This window comes from Diplotaxodon limnothrissa, linkage group LG16, assembly GCF_057381915.1.
Source record: "Diplotaxodon limnothrissa isolate DT_005_m linkage group LG16, D_limnothrissa_male_GT1.1, whole genome shotgun sequence".
Lineage (NCBI taxonomy): Eukaryota > Metazoa > Chordata > Actinopteri > Cichliformes > Cichlidae > Diplotaxodon > Diplotaxodon limnothrissa.
The window spans coordinates 33,371,898-33,393,643 of NC_140611.1; the positions used below are offsets into that span (position 1 = coordinate 33,371,898).

General features: G+C 41.5%; 3 protein-coding genes across 11 annotated transcripts in view; 2 read left to right on the forward strand and 1 right to left on the reverse strand.

Moving 5' to 3' along the window:
- The window catches only part of LOC146616529 (uncharacterized), a 46,013-nt gene extending 31,996 nt beyond the window's left edge, over positions 1-14,017 (forward strand). For 4 of the 9 annotated variants that reach the window (XM_085374851.1, XM_085374855.1, XM_085374853.1 and 1 more), the window contains 13 exons: positions 773-856; positions 1,385-1,447; positions 2,065-2,142; positions 3,468-3,560; positions 4,072-4,098; positions 4,202-4,327; positions 4,805-4,876; positions 5,454-5,624; positions 7,856-7,948; positions 8,181-8,273; positions 8,446-8,538; positions 8,642-8,786; positions 10,375-14,017. In XM_085374851.1, the coding sequence (XP_085230977.1) occupies positions 773-856; positions 1,385-1,447; positions 2,065-2,142; positions 3,468-3,560; positions 4,072-4,098; positions 4,202-4,327; positions 4,805-4,876; positions 5,454-5,624; positions 7,856-7,948; positions 8,181-8,273; positions 8,446-8,538; positions 8,642-8,786; positions 10,375-13,562 (4,326 nt within the window). In that variant the 3' untranslated portion in view covers positions 13,563-14,017. The remainder of the gene's footprint in view (positions 1-772; positions 857-1,384; positions 1,448-2,064; positions 2,143-3,467; positions 3,561-4,071; positions 4,099-4,201; positions 4,328-4,804; positions 4,877-5,453; positions 5,625-7,855; positions 7,949-8,180; positions 8,274-8,445; positions 8,539-8,641; positions 8,787-10,374) is intronic. The other 5 variants (XM_085374858.1, XM_085374859.1, XM_085374854.1 and 2 more) reach the window with 4 other exon arrangements.
- Positions 14,018-14,178: 161 nt separating this feature from the next.
- Positions 14,179-16,802, forward strand: LOC146616530 (leucine-rich repeat flightless-interacting protein 2-like). The gene is made up of 6 exons (XM_085374860.1): positions 14,179-14,474; positions 14,604-14,653; positions 14,769-14,883; positions 14,979-15,058; positions 15,609-15,713; positions 15,814-16,802. The coding sequence occupies exons 1-6, from the start codon at positions 14,204-14,206 to the stop codon at positions 15,919-15,921; spliced, it is 729 nt and encodes a 242-aa protein (XP_085230986.1). The 5' UTR covers positions 14,179-14,203; the 3' UTR covers positions 15,922-16,802.
- Positions 16,803-17,864: 1,062 nt separating this feature from the next.
- tyw5 (tRNA-yW synthesizing protein 5) lies at positions 17,865-21,264 on the reverse strand. The gene is made up of 8 exons (XM_085374731.1): positions 21,184-21,264; positions 19,737-19,891; positions 19,483-19,552; positions 19,364-19,408; positions 19,123-19,260; positions 18,939-19,026; positions 18,511-18,627; positions 17,865-18,436 (listed from the first exon to the last, which is right to left on the reverse strand). The coding sequence occupies exons 1-8, from the start codon at positions 21,262-21,264 to the stop codon at positions 18,129-18,131; spliced, it is 1,002 nt and encodes a 333-aa protein (XP_085230857.1). The 3' UTR covers positions 17,865-18,128.
- Positions 21,265-21,746: the final 482 nt, after the last annotated feature.

Genomic DNA, 21,746 nt, shown 5'->3' on the forward strand with positions numbered 1-21,746 from the left:
TCAATAATGTTGAGGTCTGGGCTCTCAGGAGACCAATCCATCACTGATAGTGCTCCACTATGTGTTTTTCTATTCAGCTATGCTTTTACTGCATTGGCAGTGTGTTTGCGATCATTGTTGTACTGAAATCGAAATCTGTTTCATGTTAAATTTGGATTCATCATTTGATTACAGATCATCAGCCTTTTCTCACTGTTTCTCTTCATTAAGAAAGGCTTCTTGAGAGCCACTGAGACATTTTCTGATGAGGCTTCACTGAACATAATGTGTTTTTTGTGACAGGCTGCTAGGAGTGCCTAAATATACAATTTAAAACGGGCTCTTTGCTAAGTTGTCTGTTATATGTAGACACAACTGGTTCATCTGTTGAGTTAGGTGTCTTTTTAATGCTTGAATAATAATAGGTCAGTCATTAATGGCTTAACGAACAGGCACAAGGACTGGACTGAAAATGAAAGGGAAAAAAGCAGCCAATAACTTCTGAAAAGAGAAGATTATCAGAAAACCTGAAGAACTTTAAAAATATAAGAATGCCTGGTTCTTCAAAAATATGAAGAAGGCTCAAGACTTTTGCACAGTACCGTAGTTTACAATGGTACCAAAGTGAAGTCAGGAAGGAATACCCTTAATTTTGTGTGTGTGTGTGTGTGTACTGCTGCACTCTTTTAAATGCTGCTTCAACAAACAGCTGTGTGACCTTCTGAACCTCCTATCAGTTTTTCTCTCGTCTCCCTCTTATCTCTGCTCATCACTCTCGCTCTCCTCATTTCAGGCCTCTTACGCTTCTTCTGACTTGTACAGCCTCAATGGTCTGTCCTCTTCCAGAAACCCAGGCTCAGCTTTCAATGGTTACCAGGTCTGTATGCAGACAAAAGCCAGACCATCAGAAAGACACACGCACTTACCCCCCAAAAAAACAGTTTTCTGCTGCTTCATGATCGCGGGAGCAGGACAGCAGAGCTTAAAGTTAAATGTTTATTCATTTATTTCTCATGCAAGCATCATTGTTCCTTCCTTCTTCATCCCTTCTTGCAGTTCTACAGGTCACTCAGTCAGTACAGCCAGGAGCTTTATCGTAGGGTTGGTTCATTTCCAGCTCACCTTTTTCACCGCTACACCTCCCACTCACCTTCGACCTGCACTTCTCCACACCAGCATGTGCAACTGCATCTGAGTTTGTTGATCTCAACAGCAAAATATTTCAGTTAAAGGCTTCCTCACAGAGCACAGTTTGAATCAGGCACTGAAGGCAGCGGTCACTTTTTTTTTTTTTTTTAATCCACTGAGCAAAATATAGAAATATAGAAACCTTACAGTCTGCTCACACTGCTGAGGTGTGACACTGAGCTGACCGTGTGTGTGTGTGTGTGTGGGTGATGTCCAGAGCTCCTTATATGAAGACAGTCTGTGCAGTGGGTCGCGGCGAGTCATCAGCGCCGGCTCTCATGTAAGATGTTGCTGGAATTGTGGCGTTATTTGGTGTGTGGTGGTGTGTTCAGTTTGATGTGTGTTTAAATTAACTTGCATGTGCCAATATGGTCTGGATGGATGTTTCTAATGGTTACCTGAAAGGAGAGTGAATCCGGGTGAGCCAGTGGATGTAAATCATCTGCAATTGGGCAAATGATCTGCTTTTTAAAAGGATTCGTGTATATGGCATGGGTATCATCTTCTTGTTTATGGGCAGTAGTAATTAATAGGAAGTCACACACACAACATGCATTTATAGTTTTTTATAGAGAAGGGCATGCATGAATTAGCACAACTCAGATCTTAACAACAAATTGGACACAGACAAGAGTAGGAGGTACAAACAAGTGCAGTGAAGCAGCATTAACAACACATTTTGATTTAGTTTTAGAGACTTTTACCTAAAACATAATTTAGTTTAGTCATCATTTAGGATGTACGTTTTTTCTGCTGCATAAGAGATGTTGAATATGGTAAAGCATGGTAAAGCTGAAGTAACAAAGAAGGGTAGATGCATGTTATGTACTAAAGGCACCATGTGAGTGTGTGCATGGTAGTTGGTGACAGAAACATGACGACGTTTTCTCTCTGCAGCCTGTAGAGTACACTAGTTATCGCAGCTCCGGCTCCAGAACCTCCAGCAGGGCCGGGTCAGCCCGTACCAGCCCAGTGGTGAGCCTCTCCTCCTCAGACACGCTTCTCCTCATCCTGGAGTTTGAAAGGATTTAGGCTGCATGCCATGTGGACATAACATTAAATGACAAGATGCTTTCATTGACCCATCGTGCATTTAGACTGAAACATTTAGCTCACGATTCACTGTTTGGAGGATTTGTTCACTCAAAGTGTGTTCAGACAGACATAGAAATATTCACCCCTTACAATCCTTACTCCTCCCATTTCCATCAGCTCCACTCCGTGTGCGAGGTGGTGTACTTGCAGTCAAAGTGAGCAGGGAAAGTGGAAAATAGCTCAACCATAAATAAGAGCGGTTTGCAGTAATGACTCTCACAGGGAGCTAAAATCAGATTTAAAAAAAATATTGTTTATTTAAAACATTTCATGTCATTTATCTTGGGCATGTTGATATTTTATTTTTGGCCGGTGTTTGCTGAAGTTTCTACCAGCTCTGCAGCACAGATGTGACCCACAGACCATTTTTGGGTGTCGATGGCATAAAGAAGATCCGGAGTCTGTGGCAAAATCTCATGGCACAGTGTCAGATGATTTTTCAGATATTTCTAACTCTCCTAGCACTTAAACTATGTTGAGTATTTGATCTGAATGCATCACAGTTAACACTGTCTGCAGATATCTCCAGCATGAAAACATACCAATGCTCCGTATTTAGAGTATAAACAAAAACTCACTCCTGGTGAACTTGTGGAGCGTAACTGCTAAATACATACCATCAAGTTTATCAGTAATGTGGAGATTAACTCCCTGAAGGTCACAAAGGATAATCCCTTTCATGCCTGAAGTGTGGGCTTGGTCCAGAGTGTGTGATCATCGGAGTGGTCGAGTGAGCTTTGGATCAGCTGCAGAGCAGTTCCTGACTGGGACCATCTGTCACCAGCTTGCAGCTGCACAGAGTACTTTAAGTGAAGCATTTTAGTGACAGAAACAGTCCCACAAATGTTCCTCTTTTAAATTAGTGCCATCTAACTTATCACACACATCTTTATGTAGCAATGTGCTGCAGAACGTGCAAACTTGTGTAATAACAAGTTTGGTTTTTTGCATTTTTGGACAGCACAGTGATGTCTGTGTTTTTTGTTATCGGCCCTTTTTTCACACATCCAGGTTTTAGAAAATAGGAAATGAAAGTTAAATACACTGATGAATAACCTTTACAGCACTGATGGTGATTATTAGTGGTAATTTTAGCCCCTGCTGTACTTTTTCAATTAGTACTTTTAAAGTTTTCTGAAGTCTTAACATTCAATGAGTGTTTGGCTTCTTTGTTGTTGTGTTGTGCCCCCTGGTGGCTGTCGCAGGGCAATTGCAGCTCTGTTGCCAGTTTTTTGAGAAGCAGTAGCAGTGGTCTTCCCAGGGACCTGGACGATGTCACTATTCCCGACTTTCCTGACGTGAGTAGCTTTGCACCCGCAGGCCGAGGCTGTGATGTGAGCTGAGTTCCTGCCTGATTTCTTATATGCCGCCTGTTTTTTGGGGGGTTTTTCCTTTTCCTTTTTAAACTAACTTTGTTTATTATTACTGCAAAGACAGCGATTGCTGTTAACTGGGTTTGTGTGCGAAGTTAATCTGTGTTGAAACTGCAGTTTCTGTGTGTGCTGTTGTTTTTTTAACACAGATCTGCTGTTAGTTTGATATTTTTGAGAGAGCTTTGACATCACTCTGATTAATCATTTGCACGCTGCTACAGAGATGAATTTGTGCTTGTGAATAGATGGCAGATTCCGGTCCTTGGAGGTTTTTGTATGGTGTGTTGCTTTTTATCAGCAGATGTGAAGATAAATCAGTGCTACGGTAGCTGCAGTGACGATTGTGGGACTTCCTTCCTCCCTCAGTTCATCCTCTTGGCCCTGTGGTCTCTCATGTGCCTCTGATTCCTCTGACTGTGTTTATCTTTCTCAACAGGTGGAGGACAGAGATTATCTTGAGAAGGTGAGAAATGCACTTTTTTGACAGTTATGGAGAAGACTGAATGCTATTGTTACAATATGTTTGGATGTATTTTATGTAACAAATTTCTTTTTCGTTGTGTCAGGGATCTCGAGCACCTTCAGCCTTAACAGCAGCCACGCTCACCTCATTAGGAGGGTCGTCCTCCCGGAGAGGAAGCGGAGAAACGGCTTTAACTGTAGACGCCGAGAGCTCCATACGAGAAATCAAGGTACAGTCCTGTAGACAGAGAGGATTGTGTTAATAGCAGGGATGCTTCAAAACAGTAGCTGGACATGTCCCAGTTGTTTTTTTTATTGATCGCTATTGTTAAAAGATAGTTTGATTAAAAGCAGAAAGACTCATGTCAGAATGAATCGTGTTTTCCTAGCGCAAAAGGCGATGGAATTTTTAAAAACTACATAAAAAAAGCTTTTTTTGCAATAAGCCAAATTTTTAAGACAAAGTTTTTATTTAAACTGTTTCTTTAAACAGCCTCTGAAAAACATAACTCAGTTACTCAGTCATAACAGCCGGGCTAGCTGTTTTGTCAGTTTGTGTCATGTTTTTACCGTTCTCGTTGTCTTTGCGAAGCTGTCCTCTCACGGTGTTAACTGTTCACCAAACTCTCTGCTTCACCTTCACTGCTACTGTCACGCTGTGCTTCTCTGCTCACCTCTGCTGCTGCTGCTGCTGCACTCTTTACCAGGAGATTCACGAACTGAAGGATCAGATTCAGGAAGTGGAAGCCAAGTACACTCAGAACCTAAAAGAAGTCAAGGTATAAACCTGAGAGCCTTTCATATTGTTAACTAACTGGTTTGCCTCCCCTGACTTGAACTGGTTATTGTGGTTTTCTTTTTGCTTTTATGGCACACTGGGTTGAAATCCTTTCCTCTGAGGCTTCTGCTAATACAGATTAATAACTTGTGGAGAGAGTGTTCAATTCTTCCTCAATAAGTAGGAGTGAAAGGACACTAATTAGCAGTCCTTTGATGTGACTCAAATACGTTGCATGCTAACTGTGACATCTGCATGTGGTCTTTCTTTCTTTTGATGTGTGTGCATGCATGTGTGCTTAATTTCATTTTCACTTACAGAAAGTACATAATTCAGACTTTAATCTAAATTCCTTAGTGCAGTTTTATTAACACAGTGCTGATTCATCAACCGCAATCTCATGGAGTGTTACATAGTAAAATAAAAATACTGTATATATAATGGTGCTAGCTGAACAGCACATGGCGACGGTGGTGAAGAAGAACCAGGTTCAGGGTGTGCCAGCCACCTGCTGTTACCGGTTGGAGGGTGATGAGCTAGCAACTGTGATAATCCTCTATCCTTTGTCAATGCATCAGGATGCACTAGCAGAAGTGGAGGAGAAGTATCGTAAGGCCATGGTGTCGAACGCTCAGCTGGACAATGAGAAAAACAACCTGATGTACCAGGTGGACACGCTCAAAGACTCACTCATGGAGCTGGAGGAGCTGCTAACTGAGTCACGCCGAGAGCACGAGGAGAAAGTCAAGGTACGACAGACTGTCTTTAAAACTGCCATTAATATAAAGTGAAGAAGCACAATATGTCATTTTTTTATGTTGGATCATAAAAAATTATTTATTCTGTACATTAGCGTGTCTTGGCTCATGTGACATCTCCTGTCAAAGCCAATAAATTCTGTTTAGAGTATCAGCTGGCCCCACAACTTCATAGCCATCTTTACTGAAGAGCTCTTTAGTCTGCAGAGAACTACAACATCACAAAATTAAGGATGTCATGGAACAGCTGAAAATCTAGAACCAAAGCCTGCCGCAGTTTGAATGTTTTAGTTTCCCCAAAGCAGACATGTCTGAAAATAGACACGCAGAGAATCACTGCAAAAAAAGTAGACTGCATATCCAAAAAATATCTACATAGCTTCCACGTCTGGAAAGTGAATCAGTGCAAATCCCAAGTACAGGCACAGGGGCAATGTTCCCTCTAATTTTTCATGTGTCTGAGCGAACGCACAAACTCCCTGAGCAGTCCCTTGGACCACTGTGAGCAACAGCAGACGTGTGCACTGTGGTCACGCCAGCATCGAATCCATCCCAGTTACATGGCTTATTAAAATAATCAAATTACAGCAGTTATTTTTATGTTAGACTACTTTTAATTAACTGCTTTAGCCCACTTACAATGAAAATGAAAAAACAAATCTTGTTCATGACCTGTGTAGTTTGTTAACACTATTGGAAGTAAAAATAACTTGAACTCCAATTTTGAAAACACAACTTTTTTTTTTTTTTTAATAAAGCTCTGACTTGTATAATGAGTATGAGTCTGTGGTCTGGGAGAGAGTCTGTAACTCTCTGTCTGCAAAATACAGTATATAATGACCAATGTTGGGCAATTAATTATATAGTTACTTCTTCAAAAAAGTAACTGAGTTTTGCAAACAATAAAGTTTTTTGCAGCTGTGTACCTAAAAATGCTGCCAGGGCGTTTTTTTTTAAACAAACATTTCAAAATATTTACAGAACAATCAGCTGTTCTGCATCAAATTTGATGCCACACAAATTATTTGTGCCACTCCAAAAAATAATTTCTGTCCGCTATGAGATAAAGGAGAACAAAAGCCTGATACCTGCAGGCCTGACAACAGGAGATGTATCACTCCTGTAACACCTGTAACATTCAGCAGTCGCCCTAAACAACTAAACGCCATGTTTTGATTGGTCGACATGGTACATTTTTCGACCAATAGGAAAGAGTGGGGTTTTTTGGTTTTGTTTTTGCTCACAAGCGGAGAGTGATTTTGAGCGTTTTCCTTATAAAATGCCGTTTTTACTGTTTCTTCCCGCAGTAAATATAAACAACAATAGTATTCAGGAAGAAAACCAAACATTGCATATTTTTTATCATAACTTTGGTTTTACGTGGCCTATCAACACAATTTAAAAACTGGTATAAAGTCCGCACTTTTTCCGTCAATTGTTCCGTCTGTCCTCCTCACATCTCCAAAGGTTGTACACGTTGTCATTAACGTGGCTTCACTCCTCATCAGCCGCTTTGCTAGCTAAAACACCGGTGTCGGCACATAAGGATGCTGTCATAGCCTGTCAACAACGTTGATTAACTGCGTATATACGAATGTGAATCATGTGATTGGCTAGGCTATGGGATAAGGTGGCATCGTTCTAATCCCATACTGAAGCAGCCAGTCGCTTACTAACACTGCCAAACAGAATTGTTAACAATTTACTTTAATTTCAATTCAGGTTAGATTTTTTTTTTTTTTTTTTTTGTGCACAACGCAGATTTTTTTCTGCGCAGAGACCGTGCCAGCAGTGCGCAATTGCGCACGCGCGCAGCTTAGAGGGAACATTGCACAGGGGGACATCTTTTATCTAAAGTATCAAACAAGGCTCTGACATCCTAACTTCTAATAAGAAGCAGTACAAAGGTTTCTCCTGGACAACCCAGCATCTAACAAGCTTCATATAACCCTTATGCACCGAGTGTTTTAAAGAGGTTTGAAACAGAAGTGATGCTGTACAGTCAGACAAGGAAATCATAACTGAGCTTCATTGCTTTTTATTACACCAAAGCAGAGCTGATAAGGTTGCATTAGGACATATGAGACATGTGTATTGTCAGCTCATTAAATCAGTATTGGTATCCAATAAAGGTGTTGAAATTCCCAAAAGCAGCTGTGCTGTAATGTTTTTGTGCCCTCTGTCAGTTATTTGGCTGTTAAACTAAATCTTGCTCCCTACAGGAATACGAGCGAGAGAAGTATGCCCACAGCGTGCTTCAGTTCCAGTTCAATGAAATGAAAGAGACGCTAAAGCAAAGTGAAGAGCTCCTAAACGTGAGTACCCCCCATCACCCACTCACTATGAGTGTGAAGCGTTTTGCAGATTTCCATATTTAAAAAAAAAAAAAAAAAAAAAGTCTCTCCTGTACCTATACTCTCTGTCACACAGAGAGGCTGCATGTTGGGGTGCTTTTCACAGCTTTTCCTTCTTTTCCCGCACAGTTGATACCTGCTCTGCTTTACTTTCATTCTTTTACACCTTTGCTTTCCTTTCCCTGCTGTTTAGGAGATCCGTCAGCTGCGTTTGAAACAGGAGGGTTTTGTTAGAGAAATAACTGATCTGCAGGAGACTGTGGAGTGGAAGGATAAAAAAATTGGGGTATGGCCTATGAGCCAGCAGTTTTTCATTTAATCATATTCAGCTTACTGACATGAAATCAGTATTTTCTTTGCATCACCCTGAATGCCTGTTTTTACTTGTTTTCACTTCTTGCACACTTTTAACTTTGTTTTGCACTCTGCAACACTTTTGGGTGGGTGGCTCTGCTCAGGCCTTAGAGCGACAGAAAGAATACACAGATGCAATCCGAATTGAGCGCGATGAGCTCAGAGAAGAAGCTGTGAAGCTGAAAGATATTCTGAAGGTACTCAGTGTGTGGAGAAAAAAAAAAACACTGTAAGCTTTAGTTGTTTGGGAATTGCTGTTCTGGTGCTTTCCGATGCTAACAATTTATTCTACCTGTGCAGAAACATGGAATAGTGTTGGGACCTGATCTGAGCATCAATGGGGATGTTGACGTGGCAGAAGCTGATGAGTCCTCCAGTGTAGACCCTGCTTCCCAACCAGCTCAGGAGTCTCAGACGACCCCAGCAGAGGGGAACAGCATGCTCGGTAAAACCCACTGTGGAATTAAAAACTTCCTTCCTTCTTACTGCATGGCTCTGCGTACAACTGATGCAAGAGTCTCATTCCAAAACAGTAACGATGAAATAGAACATGTTTTTCTACTATTGGAGTCAGATCTGTCAGATTTTGGAGTGAACTCTTCAATTCCCAGCTTCATGCGTTATATATCACTTAGACTCTGATTTGCACTGATCTGTTAAGGATAAGCTTGGTGATCCTCTGTATTTTTCTGGTAAAAAGGAAAAACTAATTCACTAATCGAGCCTTCATCAGTTACTCACTGTCCAGAAGCGTTAGTCCTTAAAAAGGCTAAAACCATTAACCATAAATATATATTTTTTTCTCTATAACATAAATTTCCATCGTTGTCCATGAACTATTTAAAACACATTCATGTACCACACAGTTGTGGCAGAGTGCATGCTCCGTCTGTGGACGCTATAAAAGATGTGCACTGGTTTGACTGGAGCAAATATGAGAAATTTTATTTTAAGTTTAAGTTTGGCCTTTTTTTTAATCTTTCACTAAAAAGAGGCATACTTCTTCAGGATACTGGAGTGCTAAGTCATCAGCTAACACTAGAAACTTAGCACAAAACATCACACAGAGGCTTGCTGTTTAGTGCTAAGTTGAATATTAGATGAAGTACTAGAATTTCAGTTATAAAAACTAGAGCACGAGCTTACTTCTTAGATGGATTTTAAGACTCAGCAAGCCATATGAGTTTTATTTTTAGTGACCTGAATTAGCTGAGGTAAGCCCTAGCAGCTACAGCCGCACGTGTATGTGTCACTCTGTCGATGAGAGTGGCCACGCCCCTAATAATGCAAACTTTAAGCCTTAATCCGAGTTCACGTTAGTTAATTTAAGAAATTCAGCCTTCATTCAGTTGTTATAAAGGGATAAATTAGTACCAGTCTGTAAACACGTTTCTCTTCTTCTGCAAAGTTTTGCACATTATCGGCTAAAGCGAAGTCAGACTGTAGTGGGAGACAGGCTGACATATTACTGAGAAGCAACTAGAAACATAACGAGAATCACCTCTCTAAGCTTTTCCTTTAAAATATCATCCACTAACAGAGTTGCTTTTTCTATATCATCTTCCATTACTAATGCTTGGCTTTCATGTAACTCTTGCACCTCAGTCACTTTCACCAGAAACACATAAGTGTTGAATCACGACTAACTTTGCTAATGCGGCTGGTGTTGGTGTGTAAATCCTGATGCATCCTACAGTGAGAGGGTTGAATGGACTTCTTCTTAAAAGTCAACATCTGGTGTGTGTAGCGAAAATTCAGTTGGAGTATTCCCTTCTTCTTTTCTCTTACATACTCGGGATCAGCAGCCTTATTTTGATTTTCCTCCTGCCTTTCTTCTTCTGCTTCTTTTTTTTTCTTCTTGTGCTTCCTGGTCATCTTGGCGCTCTGCTTCTCTTTCTGGCCTTTGAATCAGCCAGGTGTTCTGCCTTACCTGGACTTCTGCTGATGCGCTTCCTGATGAAGTGTTGAAAGTCTTGTCTTAAGCCTACACTTTTTTGGCCTTCCATCACTGTATGCTCTTCATGATCTCCCAGGCAACACAGAGGAGACTGAGTTGAGAAGTAGCAGAGAAGAGGAAGAAGTGGGTCCAGAGCAGCAACAAGAAATGCACGAGAAAGCCAAAGAGAATCATATGAGCTCTGATCTTCTCTGTAATGCTGCTGATGTTTCCACACTGAAAACATCCAGTGAAGAACAGCCTCAAGAAGAACAAGAGACATGCTTACCTGCAGAGAAAAACAACATTGCAGAAAATGGTCTCAGTGAGGACTTAAATGCAGAAATCAGTGACTCTCCTGGTACAGAACCCAGTAGCTTTGAGCTGAAAGAGATTGTAACAAGTCCTGATGTTCCAGAAACAGAAATGTCTGAGGAGGGTAATTTAAAAGAGACGAGTAGTCTAAATGTAGTCGAGACAGATGCCAAAAGTGTTAGTGTTGACACCAGTGAGGTGCAAGACAGCAAACAGGAAGCTGTTGAGAAAAGTAGTTTAACAAGTACTGAATTATGTCCTCAACAAAAAGTTGCAGATGTTGCTCCAAAAGAAGATTTAACCGATGAATCCGTTCCAACTGCTTCCAACATTGAAGCTCAACCTGAGCCTGAAAATGCAGAAGAGGCAGAGAACAATGAGGCAGAGGAAACGCCCAGTAAATCTCAGCCTCAGGGTACTCCTGCTTCAGGGAAAAAGAAGAAAAAGAAGAAGAGAGGCAAAAAGAAAGGAGGGGCTCAAGACGACAAGACCAAACAGAAAAATGAAACGGCGAATGAAAAGAAAAAAGACAAAGAACCAGCAGGAAGTAATGATGGATCTGCTGCAGAACTTACTGTTGATGGCTCTGTCACTCAAACCTTTAAGGAATCAAAGATGGATCCAGTCAAGGAAGAGCAGGACAAGCAAGAAACTGAGGAAGTCAATGCAGTGGAGCCGATCGAATCCAGTAAATGTAAAGAACAAACTGTTTCAAATGAGTGTCATGAAGAAGAAACTTTGGAAACAAACACAGTAGAAGAAGCAGAAATGGTAGTACCTGCTCAGGCCATTTGTGAAGCCCAAAAAGAAGTAACAGTGGATCATGTTAAGGATGAACAGAACCAGGGACAAACTTTAGAAACAAAGGCCACAGATACAGTAGAGGCAGAGGAACCTACTCAAAGTTTGTCTCATGCAGAAATTCTCGTGGAAACTGAAACAGACTCCAAAATTGATGATGAAGACACCAAACAAACTTTAGAAACCAACAAGATAGAAGAAATGGAAGAAGTATCACCTTCTGAAAACCCTTGTCAAACAGAAACGCTCAGCAAAGTAATAGTGGATGATGTTACAGAGGAACAGAATGAGGAACAAACTTTGGAAATAGAGACTGACAGGGCAGTAGAGACAGAAGAACCCACTGAAAGTTCTTCTCATTTGGAAGCCATCAAGGAATCAATAGAAACAGATTCCAAAGAGGGTGATCAAGAGGAGAAACCAATTTTGGAAGTAGAGACATTAGAAGAAGTGGAATCTGTGACCTGTATTGAAGACAGTGAAACTCCCAGTGAAACAATAGCAAATCACGTTACAGAAGAACAGAATGATGAAGAAACTTTGGAAACAGAGACTGTAGAATCAGTAGAGGCACTGAAAAGTGTTGAAACTCTTGAAGAATCCAGAACAGATTCTGAAAAAGATGAACAAGACCACAAGCAAACTTTTGAAACAGAGAAAGTACCGGAAATGGAAACGGCAGCAAATCCTGACACAGAGGCCAACATCTGTACAGCCGAACTCAACTCCAACAGTGCAGAAGGCACTGATGGCCTTGACAAAGAGTGTACGTCCAGTGTAGATGATCCTGAAAGGGTCGGTATCTCAACTGATGGTGATGCCATCCATACTGATCAAACAGAAGAGAAAGTAGAGGCTGCTGATGACAGGAAATCTGACAGCACGTCTAACAACACTGAAAACAGCCATGAAACGAGCAGCAACACTGAAGGAGAATCACACGTTGCAACCAATTGTGACGTTGCTGCCAATGACTCAGAGTCTGCTTCTGAGAGTAAAGACGACACATTCATCCTGCCACCGTCTGCTGATGACTCCCCTATTGGTTCATCTGACATGGAGCCATCCGAAGTTATAAACTCGGGTACAGATGACCCTCCCACTGACGTTACCAGCGAGGTTCCTGAGGAGTCCACTGATGGGGAGCCAAGAGCAGAGACTGAACAAGAATGTCCTCCTGCCATTGTCACATCTCCACGTCAGGATGGTGATAATTCAGAAAACAAAAATCTGGAAGAACCCAAAGATTTAGTTAATCCAGATGAAAAAAGCAACAGTTGTGATGGTGCATCATCAACAGAAAGCCCTGAAGCCTTAAGCACTGAGACTGCAGTGCAGGACGAAGAACTAAAGGTCAGTGCTGCTGTCGTGTTAGATACACCACAGGCTCCAAAAGAAGCTACTGAGACTGGTTCTTCAGCTGATCTGGAATCGGCTGTCGTGGAAGATCCCCAACATAAAAACGATCAACATGAGGAAGCGTCATCCTTGTCAACTGAGCAACCGCATGAATCCAACAAAGACCAATCTGAAAATAATAATCAGTTGGAGAGTGAAGGGGAAGAGGATGAGGAAGATGAAGGGCAGTCTTTTGATTTTGATGACATGGATATCGAAGCAGCTGAAGAATCGACTCGTTCCCAAAATCCAGAGCAGGAAGAAGTTGATGAGGGAGTTGAATTAACAGCAGATGAAACCAACGATGGGCTGTGCCAAAGTAATGCCGAGTCAAATGAAAACAAGCCAGCTGAAGGCAATGATGGAGGCAACCAGGCAGATAAAGACCCAGATATGGTGCCTCAAGAAGACCAGAACTCTGTGGCTCATGAGGAAGCTACCTCAGAAAAGGTGGAAAATGTGTGTGAAGAAGAGAAAAACACACATAAAGAAGAAGCCAGTGAAGAAGACCAGCCAGGCAAAGCTTCAGAGGAAGTCTCGAGCGCTGGAGCGCTGGGAGCTGTTGCAGAGAACATTAACCAGACTGTGTCTTCATCAGTAGAGGCAGGGATAGATGTGGTCAAGAATGCATTGCAGGGTGAAGATGCGAATTTACCAAATAGTGCAGACCAAGTGGGCAGCAATAAAGGGGCAGCACAGTCAGGGAAGGAGTCAAAGAAGGGTGGAAAGAAAGGCAAAGGAAAGGGCAAAGAGGAATGTAAGATGTCGTAGTCTACAGATGTGCTTAATATGCCTTTACTATTATTTTACTGATGTTTAGAAAGCGGTTTAAACCTCAAAGCACTTTGATTCTTTCCAAATAAATATTGATGTAAGTTTGTATATTTTCTTAATCTCTTTTCATTGAGCTCATTTGTGCAAACAAAACAATTTGTGGAAAGATGAAATTCTAAACTGTAAGGTAACTGTAGGTTTATACACATGGGCCATGATGCACTTGATATAACAGGTAACATTTCTTCAGATATTGATGCACATTTATTTTGCTGCTTGTACCATGTCACACATCTCTGATTATATTGCTCTCCAACGGTTCTGCTACAGCATCATTGCATCTCGGTGCAATTTCCGTCATCTACTTATGTCATGAGTCCACAACAAAAATAAATATTAATGGGTAATTGTTATTAAGACTTAAGCTAACAAGCTCGAATATGTTCTGTCCATGTCAGTGTTTAAATGAGTTTAAAGCCATTTTTGCTTTCACAAACTCTGCACAGAACATGTATGTTAGTGTCCGTTTCTTTTTTTTTTTTTTTTTTTTTTTGCACTAAATGGAAAACAACTTTGAAATGCTAATAAACACCCTGCTGTTACCTGTTTGAAATGTTGCTCTAAATAAATGTTTTTTAATGAGATTATTTTTAATTAGATATGTTCATTCTTCACATTTACACCTAAATATCATTTTTCTAGCTCATTGTGTGTTGTCATGCAGTGTGACTATAGTCCAGGAAGCTGTGTGCTGTTGCACTGACCCCTCCTCTCCACAGTTTGTGCATGCTAACACCCCCCTCCCATCCCTCACACACCACTCCATCACGCCCTCATTGGATGCCTGCTCTGTTGCATGCATCAACCTCAGCCCCCTCCCTATCATCTCTCCGGGTCCTCCCACCCCTGGTATGTGATCTTATTTTCCTTTTTAAGATGGAACAAAGTCGTTGTAATTATTAAACAGTTGCAAATATGCTGCGATTCTTTTTTTTTTTTTTTTTTTTTTTTTACCTAAAACATGTGCTTTAATTTCAGAGATTCGCCTGAGGAAACTGGTGGATGAGCGTGAGAAAATGATAGAGCAGGTGAACAGGTTTATATTTCTATAAGTCTGTCTGGCACATCTGTATGAATCTTACTTCTCCAGTTGCACCAGCGCCTCCGGTGTCTTGTTTTAAATTCATCGTTTGTTTTGTACAGGTAAAGAAACTAAAAGCCCAGTTGGAACAGAAAACTCAGAAGAACGGCACAGACACCAGCCCAGACGCTGAAATTATTGAAAATGGAAACGATCCAAACATAATGGAATTACAGAGTAAGTCAAATAAATCAGAAACAGCCTGCTAGTTTTTAAGTTCGTGTCTGTGATTAAAAAAAAAAAAAATTAATCTCTTTTTAAATTCCTTCTAGGGGACTCCAACAGGCAGATCAGCGAGTTGAAGTTCAAACTCGTGAAGGCAGAGCAGGAAGCGACGGCATTAGAACAAAATGTAAGCAGATAAAAATTATTAAATATACTGTGTGTGTTTTATTTTGAAATTTCAGCCACTGCTAATCAGCTAGCTCATTTCTCTCTCCCTGCATGCAGGGAAGGTCTGTGTTTAAAGGCCCCCAGTGTCAGATGGCTCTTTGTGATTCTTTGGTTCTCTGGTCAGACCCCAACTCCTTATTCTGCTCTCCATCTACATGTAGCATTGGATTAACAAATTCTCCACCTGTATGTGGGGTTCCTGATGGGGAGCTGAAGCTCACCATCTGCAGTTTAAAACTCACTGGAGAGGGAGCTGAACCAGTAAAACAATGAACTAACCAGTCTGACAAACACAAGATGAAATGAGCTGGGGCTTCTGCTTAGCACTAGCTGGATCTTGAAAGTAAAAGTTGAAAACATTTCAGACTTAATCTTTCAAACATATTTTAATTGGCTTTTCAAATATGGAGTGTCAAAGTTTTTAAGTTTTCAAAATAAAATGCTTGCTTTTAGCACCTTTAAAGACTTAAATGCTGAGCTTTAAATCATGGATTTTCTTTGTTGTGCAGGTGACCAGACTCGAGGGTCAGGTGACGCGCTACAAGTCTGCTGCCGAGAACGCTGAAAAAATTGAGGACGACCTGAAGGCCGAGAAACGGAAACTCCAGAGAGAGGTAGAGTATCGTTTTCTCACCCCAGAATTACAAGCTGGATAATCTAAGAGGCTCTAATTCAAAGATAATCTGTTCTCTTTCCTCCTGTTCAATCCAACAGCTGCGATCGGCACTGGACAAGATTGAGGAGCTCGAGTCCAACAACAGCCACCTTTCTAAAAGACTGGAGAAGATGAAGTCCAGCCGCGGCATGGCGCAGACTCCATAGCACCAACTGCAAGCAGCAGCTTCATCGTGATTTTAACCAAAAACTGGCTTAAAAAGGGAATCATCCAGTTTTCTGGGTTTCTCTTTCAGCTGCCTAATAGCAACTTTAATAAAACACAAAAAAATCACAGTTATCCACAGAATAGAGAACACCAACAAGCCATGTGCCATTTCTTTGTTTTCTTTCCGATGAGTGTTTTTCGTAGCATCATGCACACACCCAGAAAGTACATGAAGGAACTGAGGGGTGCGCCCGTTCGTGTACTTTCATTGTGACTGTGGTTGAACCAGAACCGGGCCCACAAAATGTTGCGCTTCCTCCCCCAACTCTCTGCTGCTCTTCACCGAGACGTTTCTTCTCCTAAGTCAAACTGAGGGAAGAGACATTCAGGACGGTGCACGGCGCCGTTAGCGACGGCTCAGACTGTTACCTTCAGCTTCGTGTTGTTTTTTTTCTTTTTCTTTTTGCATCCAAAGCCAAACTAGTTTTAAAATTGGGTTAAAGTCTGGGTGTTTGTCAACTATGCAAGATGGTTTTTGTAGCACCTCAAACATGATCTGATCATTCAGAACATTTTTGGAGTTTTTCACGTAGCCAGCAGTTTACTGAAAGTTTTTGCCCACAGCGTGTATCCGTCTCCTTCTGGGAAACAGTCGTATCTCGGAGCTTTTTCCTGCTTCACGTAGTCGGTCACTGGTTGGCTCTTGTGCACTCACGTAAAGGCTGAGACTTACTGACGAAATGTGACGACAGGGACTCACAAAGCGGTGTTAGCAGGAGATACAGAGCACACTGGGGAGATGCTGCTTCACTGTTTACAGAGCTTTAAACTGTTTGTAAGGAAGCAAAGGACTGTAACCTTCGTGCAATAAAAAATTTAAACTGAACCATTTGCTGTTTTTCTATTTAGATGTGCTTTTAATGCACTGGTAGCATGTTTGCGATCATCGTCATGCTGAAAAATGAAGCTGTTGTCGATCACAGGCTTGCCAGATGGTACTGAACGTCGCATCAAAATCTGACTGTACTTTTCCTTGTTAAGTCCATCAGTTTTGACATCTCCAACACCACTGACTGAAATTCAGCTTCACACCATAACAGAGTGTTTTATATTCCTTCAGAATGGCTTCTTACATCGACCTGTCCACTGAGAGCATTTCTGACCAGGCTTCAGTGGAAACTCTAGACTTTCAGCTGATGCATTTCTCACGTCCTGTGTCAGGTGTTTGCTGGAATTGTTTCTGTTTCTTAAAAACATGCTTTTCAGATACTGTTCATCTGCTACATATAGGTCTTTAGGCCTGCCACTTCTTTTGTCAAGTTTCTTCAAATTTTTCTGTTAACCTGTTGTCTTTGGCATCTTTTCTGACAGGCTGCGAGTAAAACAATACCTAAAGATAAAATACAACTTGCCGTTGGCACATTACCAGTTAATTTCTTTAGCTAGGTGCCTAGCATTAATTGTCCTAAATAACAAATAAGTCAAAAAATACTGGCCAACACTAGTTCTACCCCTCAGCCTCATAGGAGATTAATACATCACCTTTTTCTAAAGTTATGATTTTCAGAAAAACCTTGAGGTTAAGGTCACTTAGATTCGAACTTGTCTGAGATTTTTAGTAGCTGCACCTATGGTGTCACTTTGAAGTTCGTACGTCATTTGGTTCTCACATTATCGCATTCGCAAACTTGGGTGTCTGCTCGTCTGCCCGGCAGGTTGACAACAATACCTCATCAGCCTTTTACAGCCAAAGGGTAATAATGGAAATGGTCAGGCAGTAGGACTGGACTGAAAATGAGTGAAAAAGCAGCCAAGCAAAACTCTTAGACAGACCTTTAGAGAGCTGGAGGACCATTGTTCACACCCACTTTAAAAATTTACAAGAAAGTCTGACTGCTTAGAAGCAAAATATAAGAGTCTGCTCAAGACTTTTGCACAGTATTTTATCTCTCTTCATGTATCACCACAAACATGGTCAAGCTGTCAATTGCCATTCAGAAGTGGCCACACCCCTTTCCATTCAGTCTTTAAGCTTTATTAAAGGAATAAACAGGTGAGCTGCATCCATGTTTCCTCTGTGGACTGTCTCATTTTTCAGCTCCACTTTCAATTTTTTGTACACAACACACAGTCAAACTATCAACAGTCGACCTCCCCGCTGAGCAAAGCAGTGCTGCTTTACTGGATACTTCACATGTCTCAGAACTCATCCAGGTTTAGTAAATGGACTGCTGGGTAATGTAGAGTTCTGCTCCGCGTCTATTTTCCCGTCGCAGTACGTCCTCTTCTGAATGCGCTGAATCATGCGCCGCCCGTAGAAGTCCCGATACTCTGCTGGCAGTTCATCCAGAGTGTGAAGCGCCCTCTCCAGGGCCTGAAGCGCTCGCGTTGCAGCCACGGGGTCTTTGTTACCGTACGGATCCTTCTTGTCGTAGCTGTCTGCAGGTAGATGGCGCCAGAAGATATTAACGCCCACTCCAAACTGCAGAGCGAGCGTGTTGTGAAACCACAGAGCTGTGGAAAACAGGGACGCTGGGTTCAGTCGTGTTTCATGTTTGGCTGTAGGAGGAATGAAGCACTCCACCTACCGGGGATGAAAAGCAGATCTCCGGGCTCCAGCACGCACTCGTATCTCTTTGCTCTCACAAACTTAGGAAACCGCTTCAGATCGGGGGCGTCAATGTCCAAAACCTCTGACTTATCGCCTAATGGGAAACAATGAGAAACACGCTGCTAACCAAGCTCATGCCTGTTGGTGGATAACTTTAACCTGCGTCTTCAAAAACCAACATTTAGCAACCTGAATGCTAAACCAGTAGGTACTTGTTCTTCTAATGTGTTCGAGAAGATCCTGCAGATATCTCCCAAAACAGGCAACTCATGGCAGAATCATCTGCAAAACCTCTTCATGTGATTTTGGTGCCAACTGTCCCTTTACTAAGAGTGGACACAGTACATGTGATACTTTTTCAGCATTAAACCTAACAGGAAGTCCTGTTTTTTTACAGCCACTAACCTGACAGGTAGAGGTGCAAAGCATCCTGGGGGCTGTAGAGGACCACTCTCTTTGTTCCGGTCACCTGAGCCAGCAGGTTGTCCATCACCTAAAGAAACCAAAGTGCAAAAAACCAAGAAGAAGGGACCGTGCATGTTTAGAAAAATACACCGACAGTCCTGCAACAGCTACCTCTGAAACTCACATCGTAGTGCGTCCACAGCTGCAGACCACAGGAGGTGATGCGGAACACTCTGGAGAAGAACTGCTCAGGTTCAAAGAAGTCAGGTGTGTGAAAGTCCTCCGCCAAGCCCGGGAACTGTTTGCTGAGCTCAGCCGGTTCCTGCAGGAGAGAAGAGAAAGCTCCTGTAGTTACGACTTGCAATGTACACCCCAAAAAAGTCATCAGGCTCCATTCTTTGTGAGATTGAAAGTCTTCTTTGTACCTTTCGGACGTCCTCCCCAAGCGAACGAAGGTAGTAGCTCTCATCCTGAAACCAAACCCAGCAGTTTCTCATTAAAAGAATACATTTGTGTATTTTATTACGTGCTCTCTGATCCTCACCTCACACAGGAAGAAGTCAGAGTGTTTCTTCTCTGATGCTCTTCTCACAAATTCATTAAATGGCAGAGTCCTGTCAACGTGGAGCACATGACAAGTGTGGAGATTTATTGCTGTCTGTGTGTTTACATCTATCACTGTGAGGACGTATTGGCTCTTTGTAGCTTTAAAGAGCTGTGTGACACTCAGAGCTGGTTTAATAAAATGCTCTATTCTTAAAAAGCAATACAAACTTGTGTGTGTGCACGTCAGCTTACTTGTAGGCAAAGTTCTTGTGAAGGAAATCCATCTGGGGCACCGTGGACACATGAATCTTTACCTCCTTGTCTCCTCCTTTTTCTCCAAGATAGTCAACTGTCCACTTCTCCAGACAGGGACCCAGAGACACGCCTCTGAGAACAGCCGGTTGACGCTGCAGGGATAACAAACCCGAGGAAACACTTCACTCCAGTCTTTATTACTGATTTCAAATTAACGTGCCTACGATCCAAAAGTTAAGCAATTTACTTGACCCCCACTGGACAATTGAAGATAACACAGTCCAATAGCAATAAAAACTTTTTCTCTGTACCAACATGATGATCCTTTAAAGAGCTAATTGATAAAAACCGGCATATGTCAGCATGGTGTGCAGTGTGTCCTTAAAAAAATGAAAAAAAAAATGGACAAGTGGAGGACAAAAGAAGAAGCAGTTTCAGCGGCAGTTGCAGTATACAGTGTGTTAGGTGGATGAGTTGTACAGGGAGATGGTCACAGGCAGGAATGATTTCATGTGTCGTTCAGTGGTGCTTTTGGACTAGACTGAAACTTCATCCAAAGAAGAGCTTTGGATGTCCTTCAAGAAACCTGGAGAACTATTTCTGAAGACTACTTAAAGAAAGCTGCCAAAGAGAGTTCAGGCTGTATTTCGGAATAAAGGTGGTCAGAAAAATGTTGAATTTAAAGTTTGTTAGAATTATACAAACTCCGTTTTTGCCTTATAAAATGTGTTTTATACACATTTGAATACACATACACATGTGTGTATTTGAATAAATTGCTGCCCCTATTTGCCATGTTCTGGGCAAAATACAAAGAAATCAGGGATGGCTGAGACACTGCACAACACTGCGTGCATAAAAACTTCCCTGATAGCAGTGAAGTATTAGTAACAAAGTCCAAGTTGATTGTTTTTACTGTGAAAGTTTTTCAGTTGTCTTGCATTGTGTCTGGAAAAGCTTCACACTTTTTCACAACCAAATTAAACCTCAGCCTAAACAATTTGTTAGCTTGAATGCTGAAGATCAGCTCTTTGATTTTAGGAGGGAGAGGAAGTGAAATATACTTTCTCAGCCCTCACATCCCTTCAGAATAAACGTCCGTTTACCTAGATTAGGATATAAATCATTCAAATTATCTCTAGCTGCGGCATTAAAGCAAACTACACGTAAATGAATCGATAATAATGATCCAATACATAATTCATGTGATTCTCCATAAGGAGCACTTTCAGTATTTAAGAAAATTTTGATGTTAAAACTTGGGTATTTTTTACTTTTATAGTGTATTTTCTGTGGCAATAAGAAGTGGCTGGATTCTTTTTATAGAGCAAGCTGTAGTGGGGAATTAAATATGTACGAGCGAGTGTGATGGTGCTCATGTGAACTGCTGCTGTCTCTTTTTCCTGCGGCCCTGCCCTCGTGCAGTGAAGCACATCCGTCTCACCTGTGGATAAATGTTCCTCAGAAACACCTCCCTGTCTACTGCTGCGAAGACCGGCACAGGTATTTTCTCCTGGAGCTCCATTTAACATGATTTGACGTAGAAAGTCTTCAGTCAGTGATTGTAAACACTCACACTGGGTGTTACGTTATCAAAGTTCCCCATAGAAACGAAAAATAACTGTAAAAGTTGGCTTTAAAAGAAAAGCGGAATAAACTTTAAATTATTCGTAACTGCTAGGCTTATTTTAATGATATTAAAAAAAACTGCGTCACTGTGTGTTTTATGAATATCTGTTTGCAGGTTTTTAATGTGTGACGTGTTTCTAACCGGAAGATAAAAGAGGATGGACAAGAAAGCTTCGCCCAGAGCAGATATGGGGAAAGACCGTCCACTTCCTGTTAATTCCATTGTACATAAACTAGCTGTGGGTCAGCAGGAGGAGCAGCAGAGGACGCACTCAGGCTGGTCCTTAATATAAATGATCATAAAACAAAAAAGCCCATGTTTGTTTGTTTGTTTATTTTCACAAATAGAGCATCAATAGTGTGTCTCACCTAGATAAA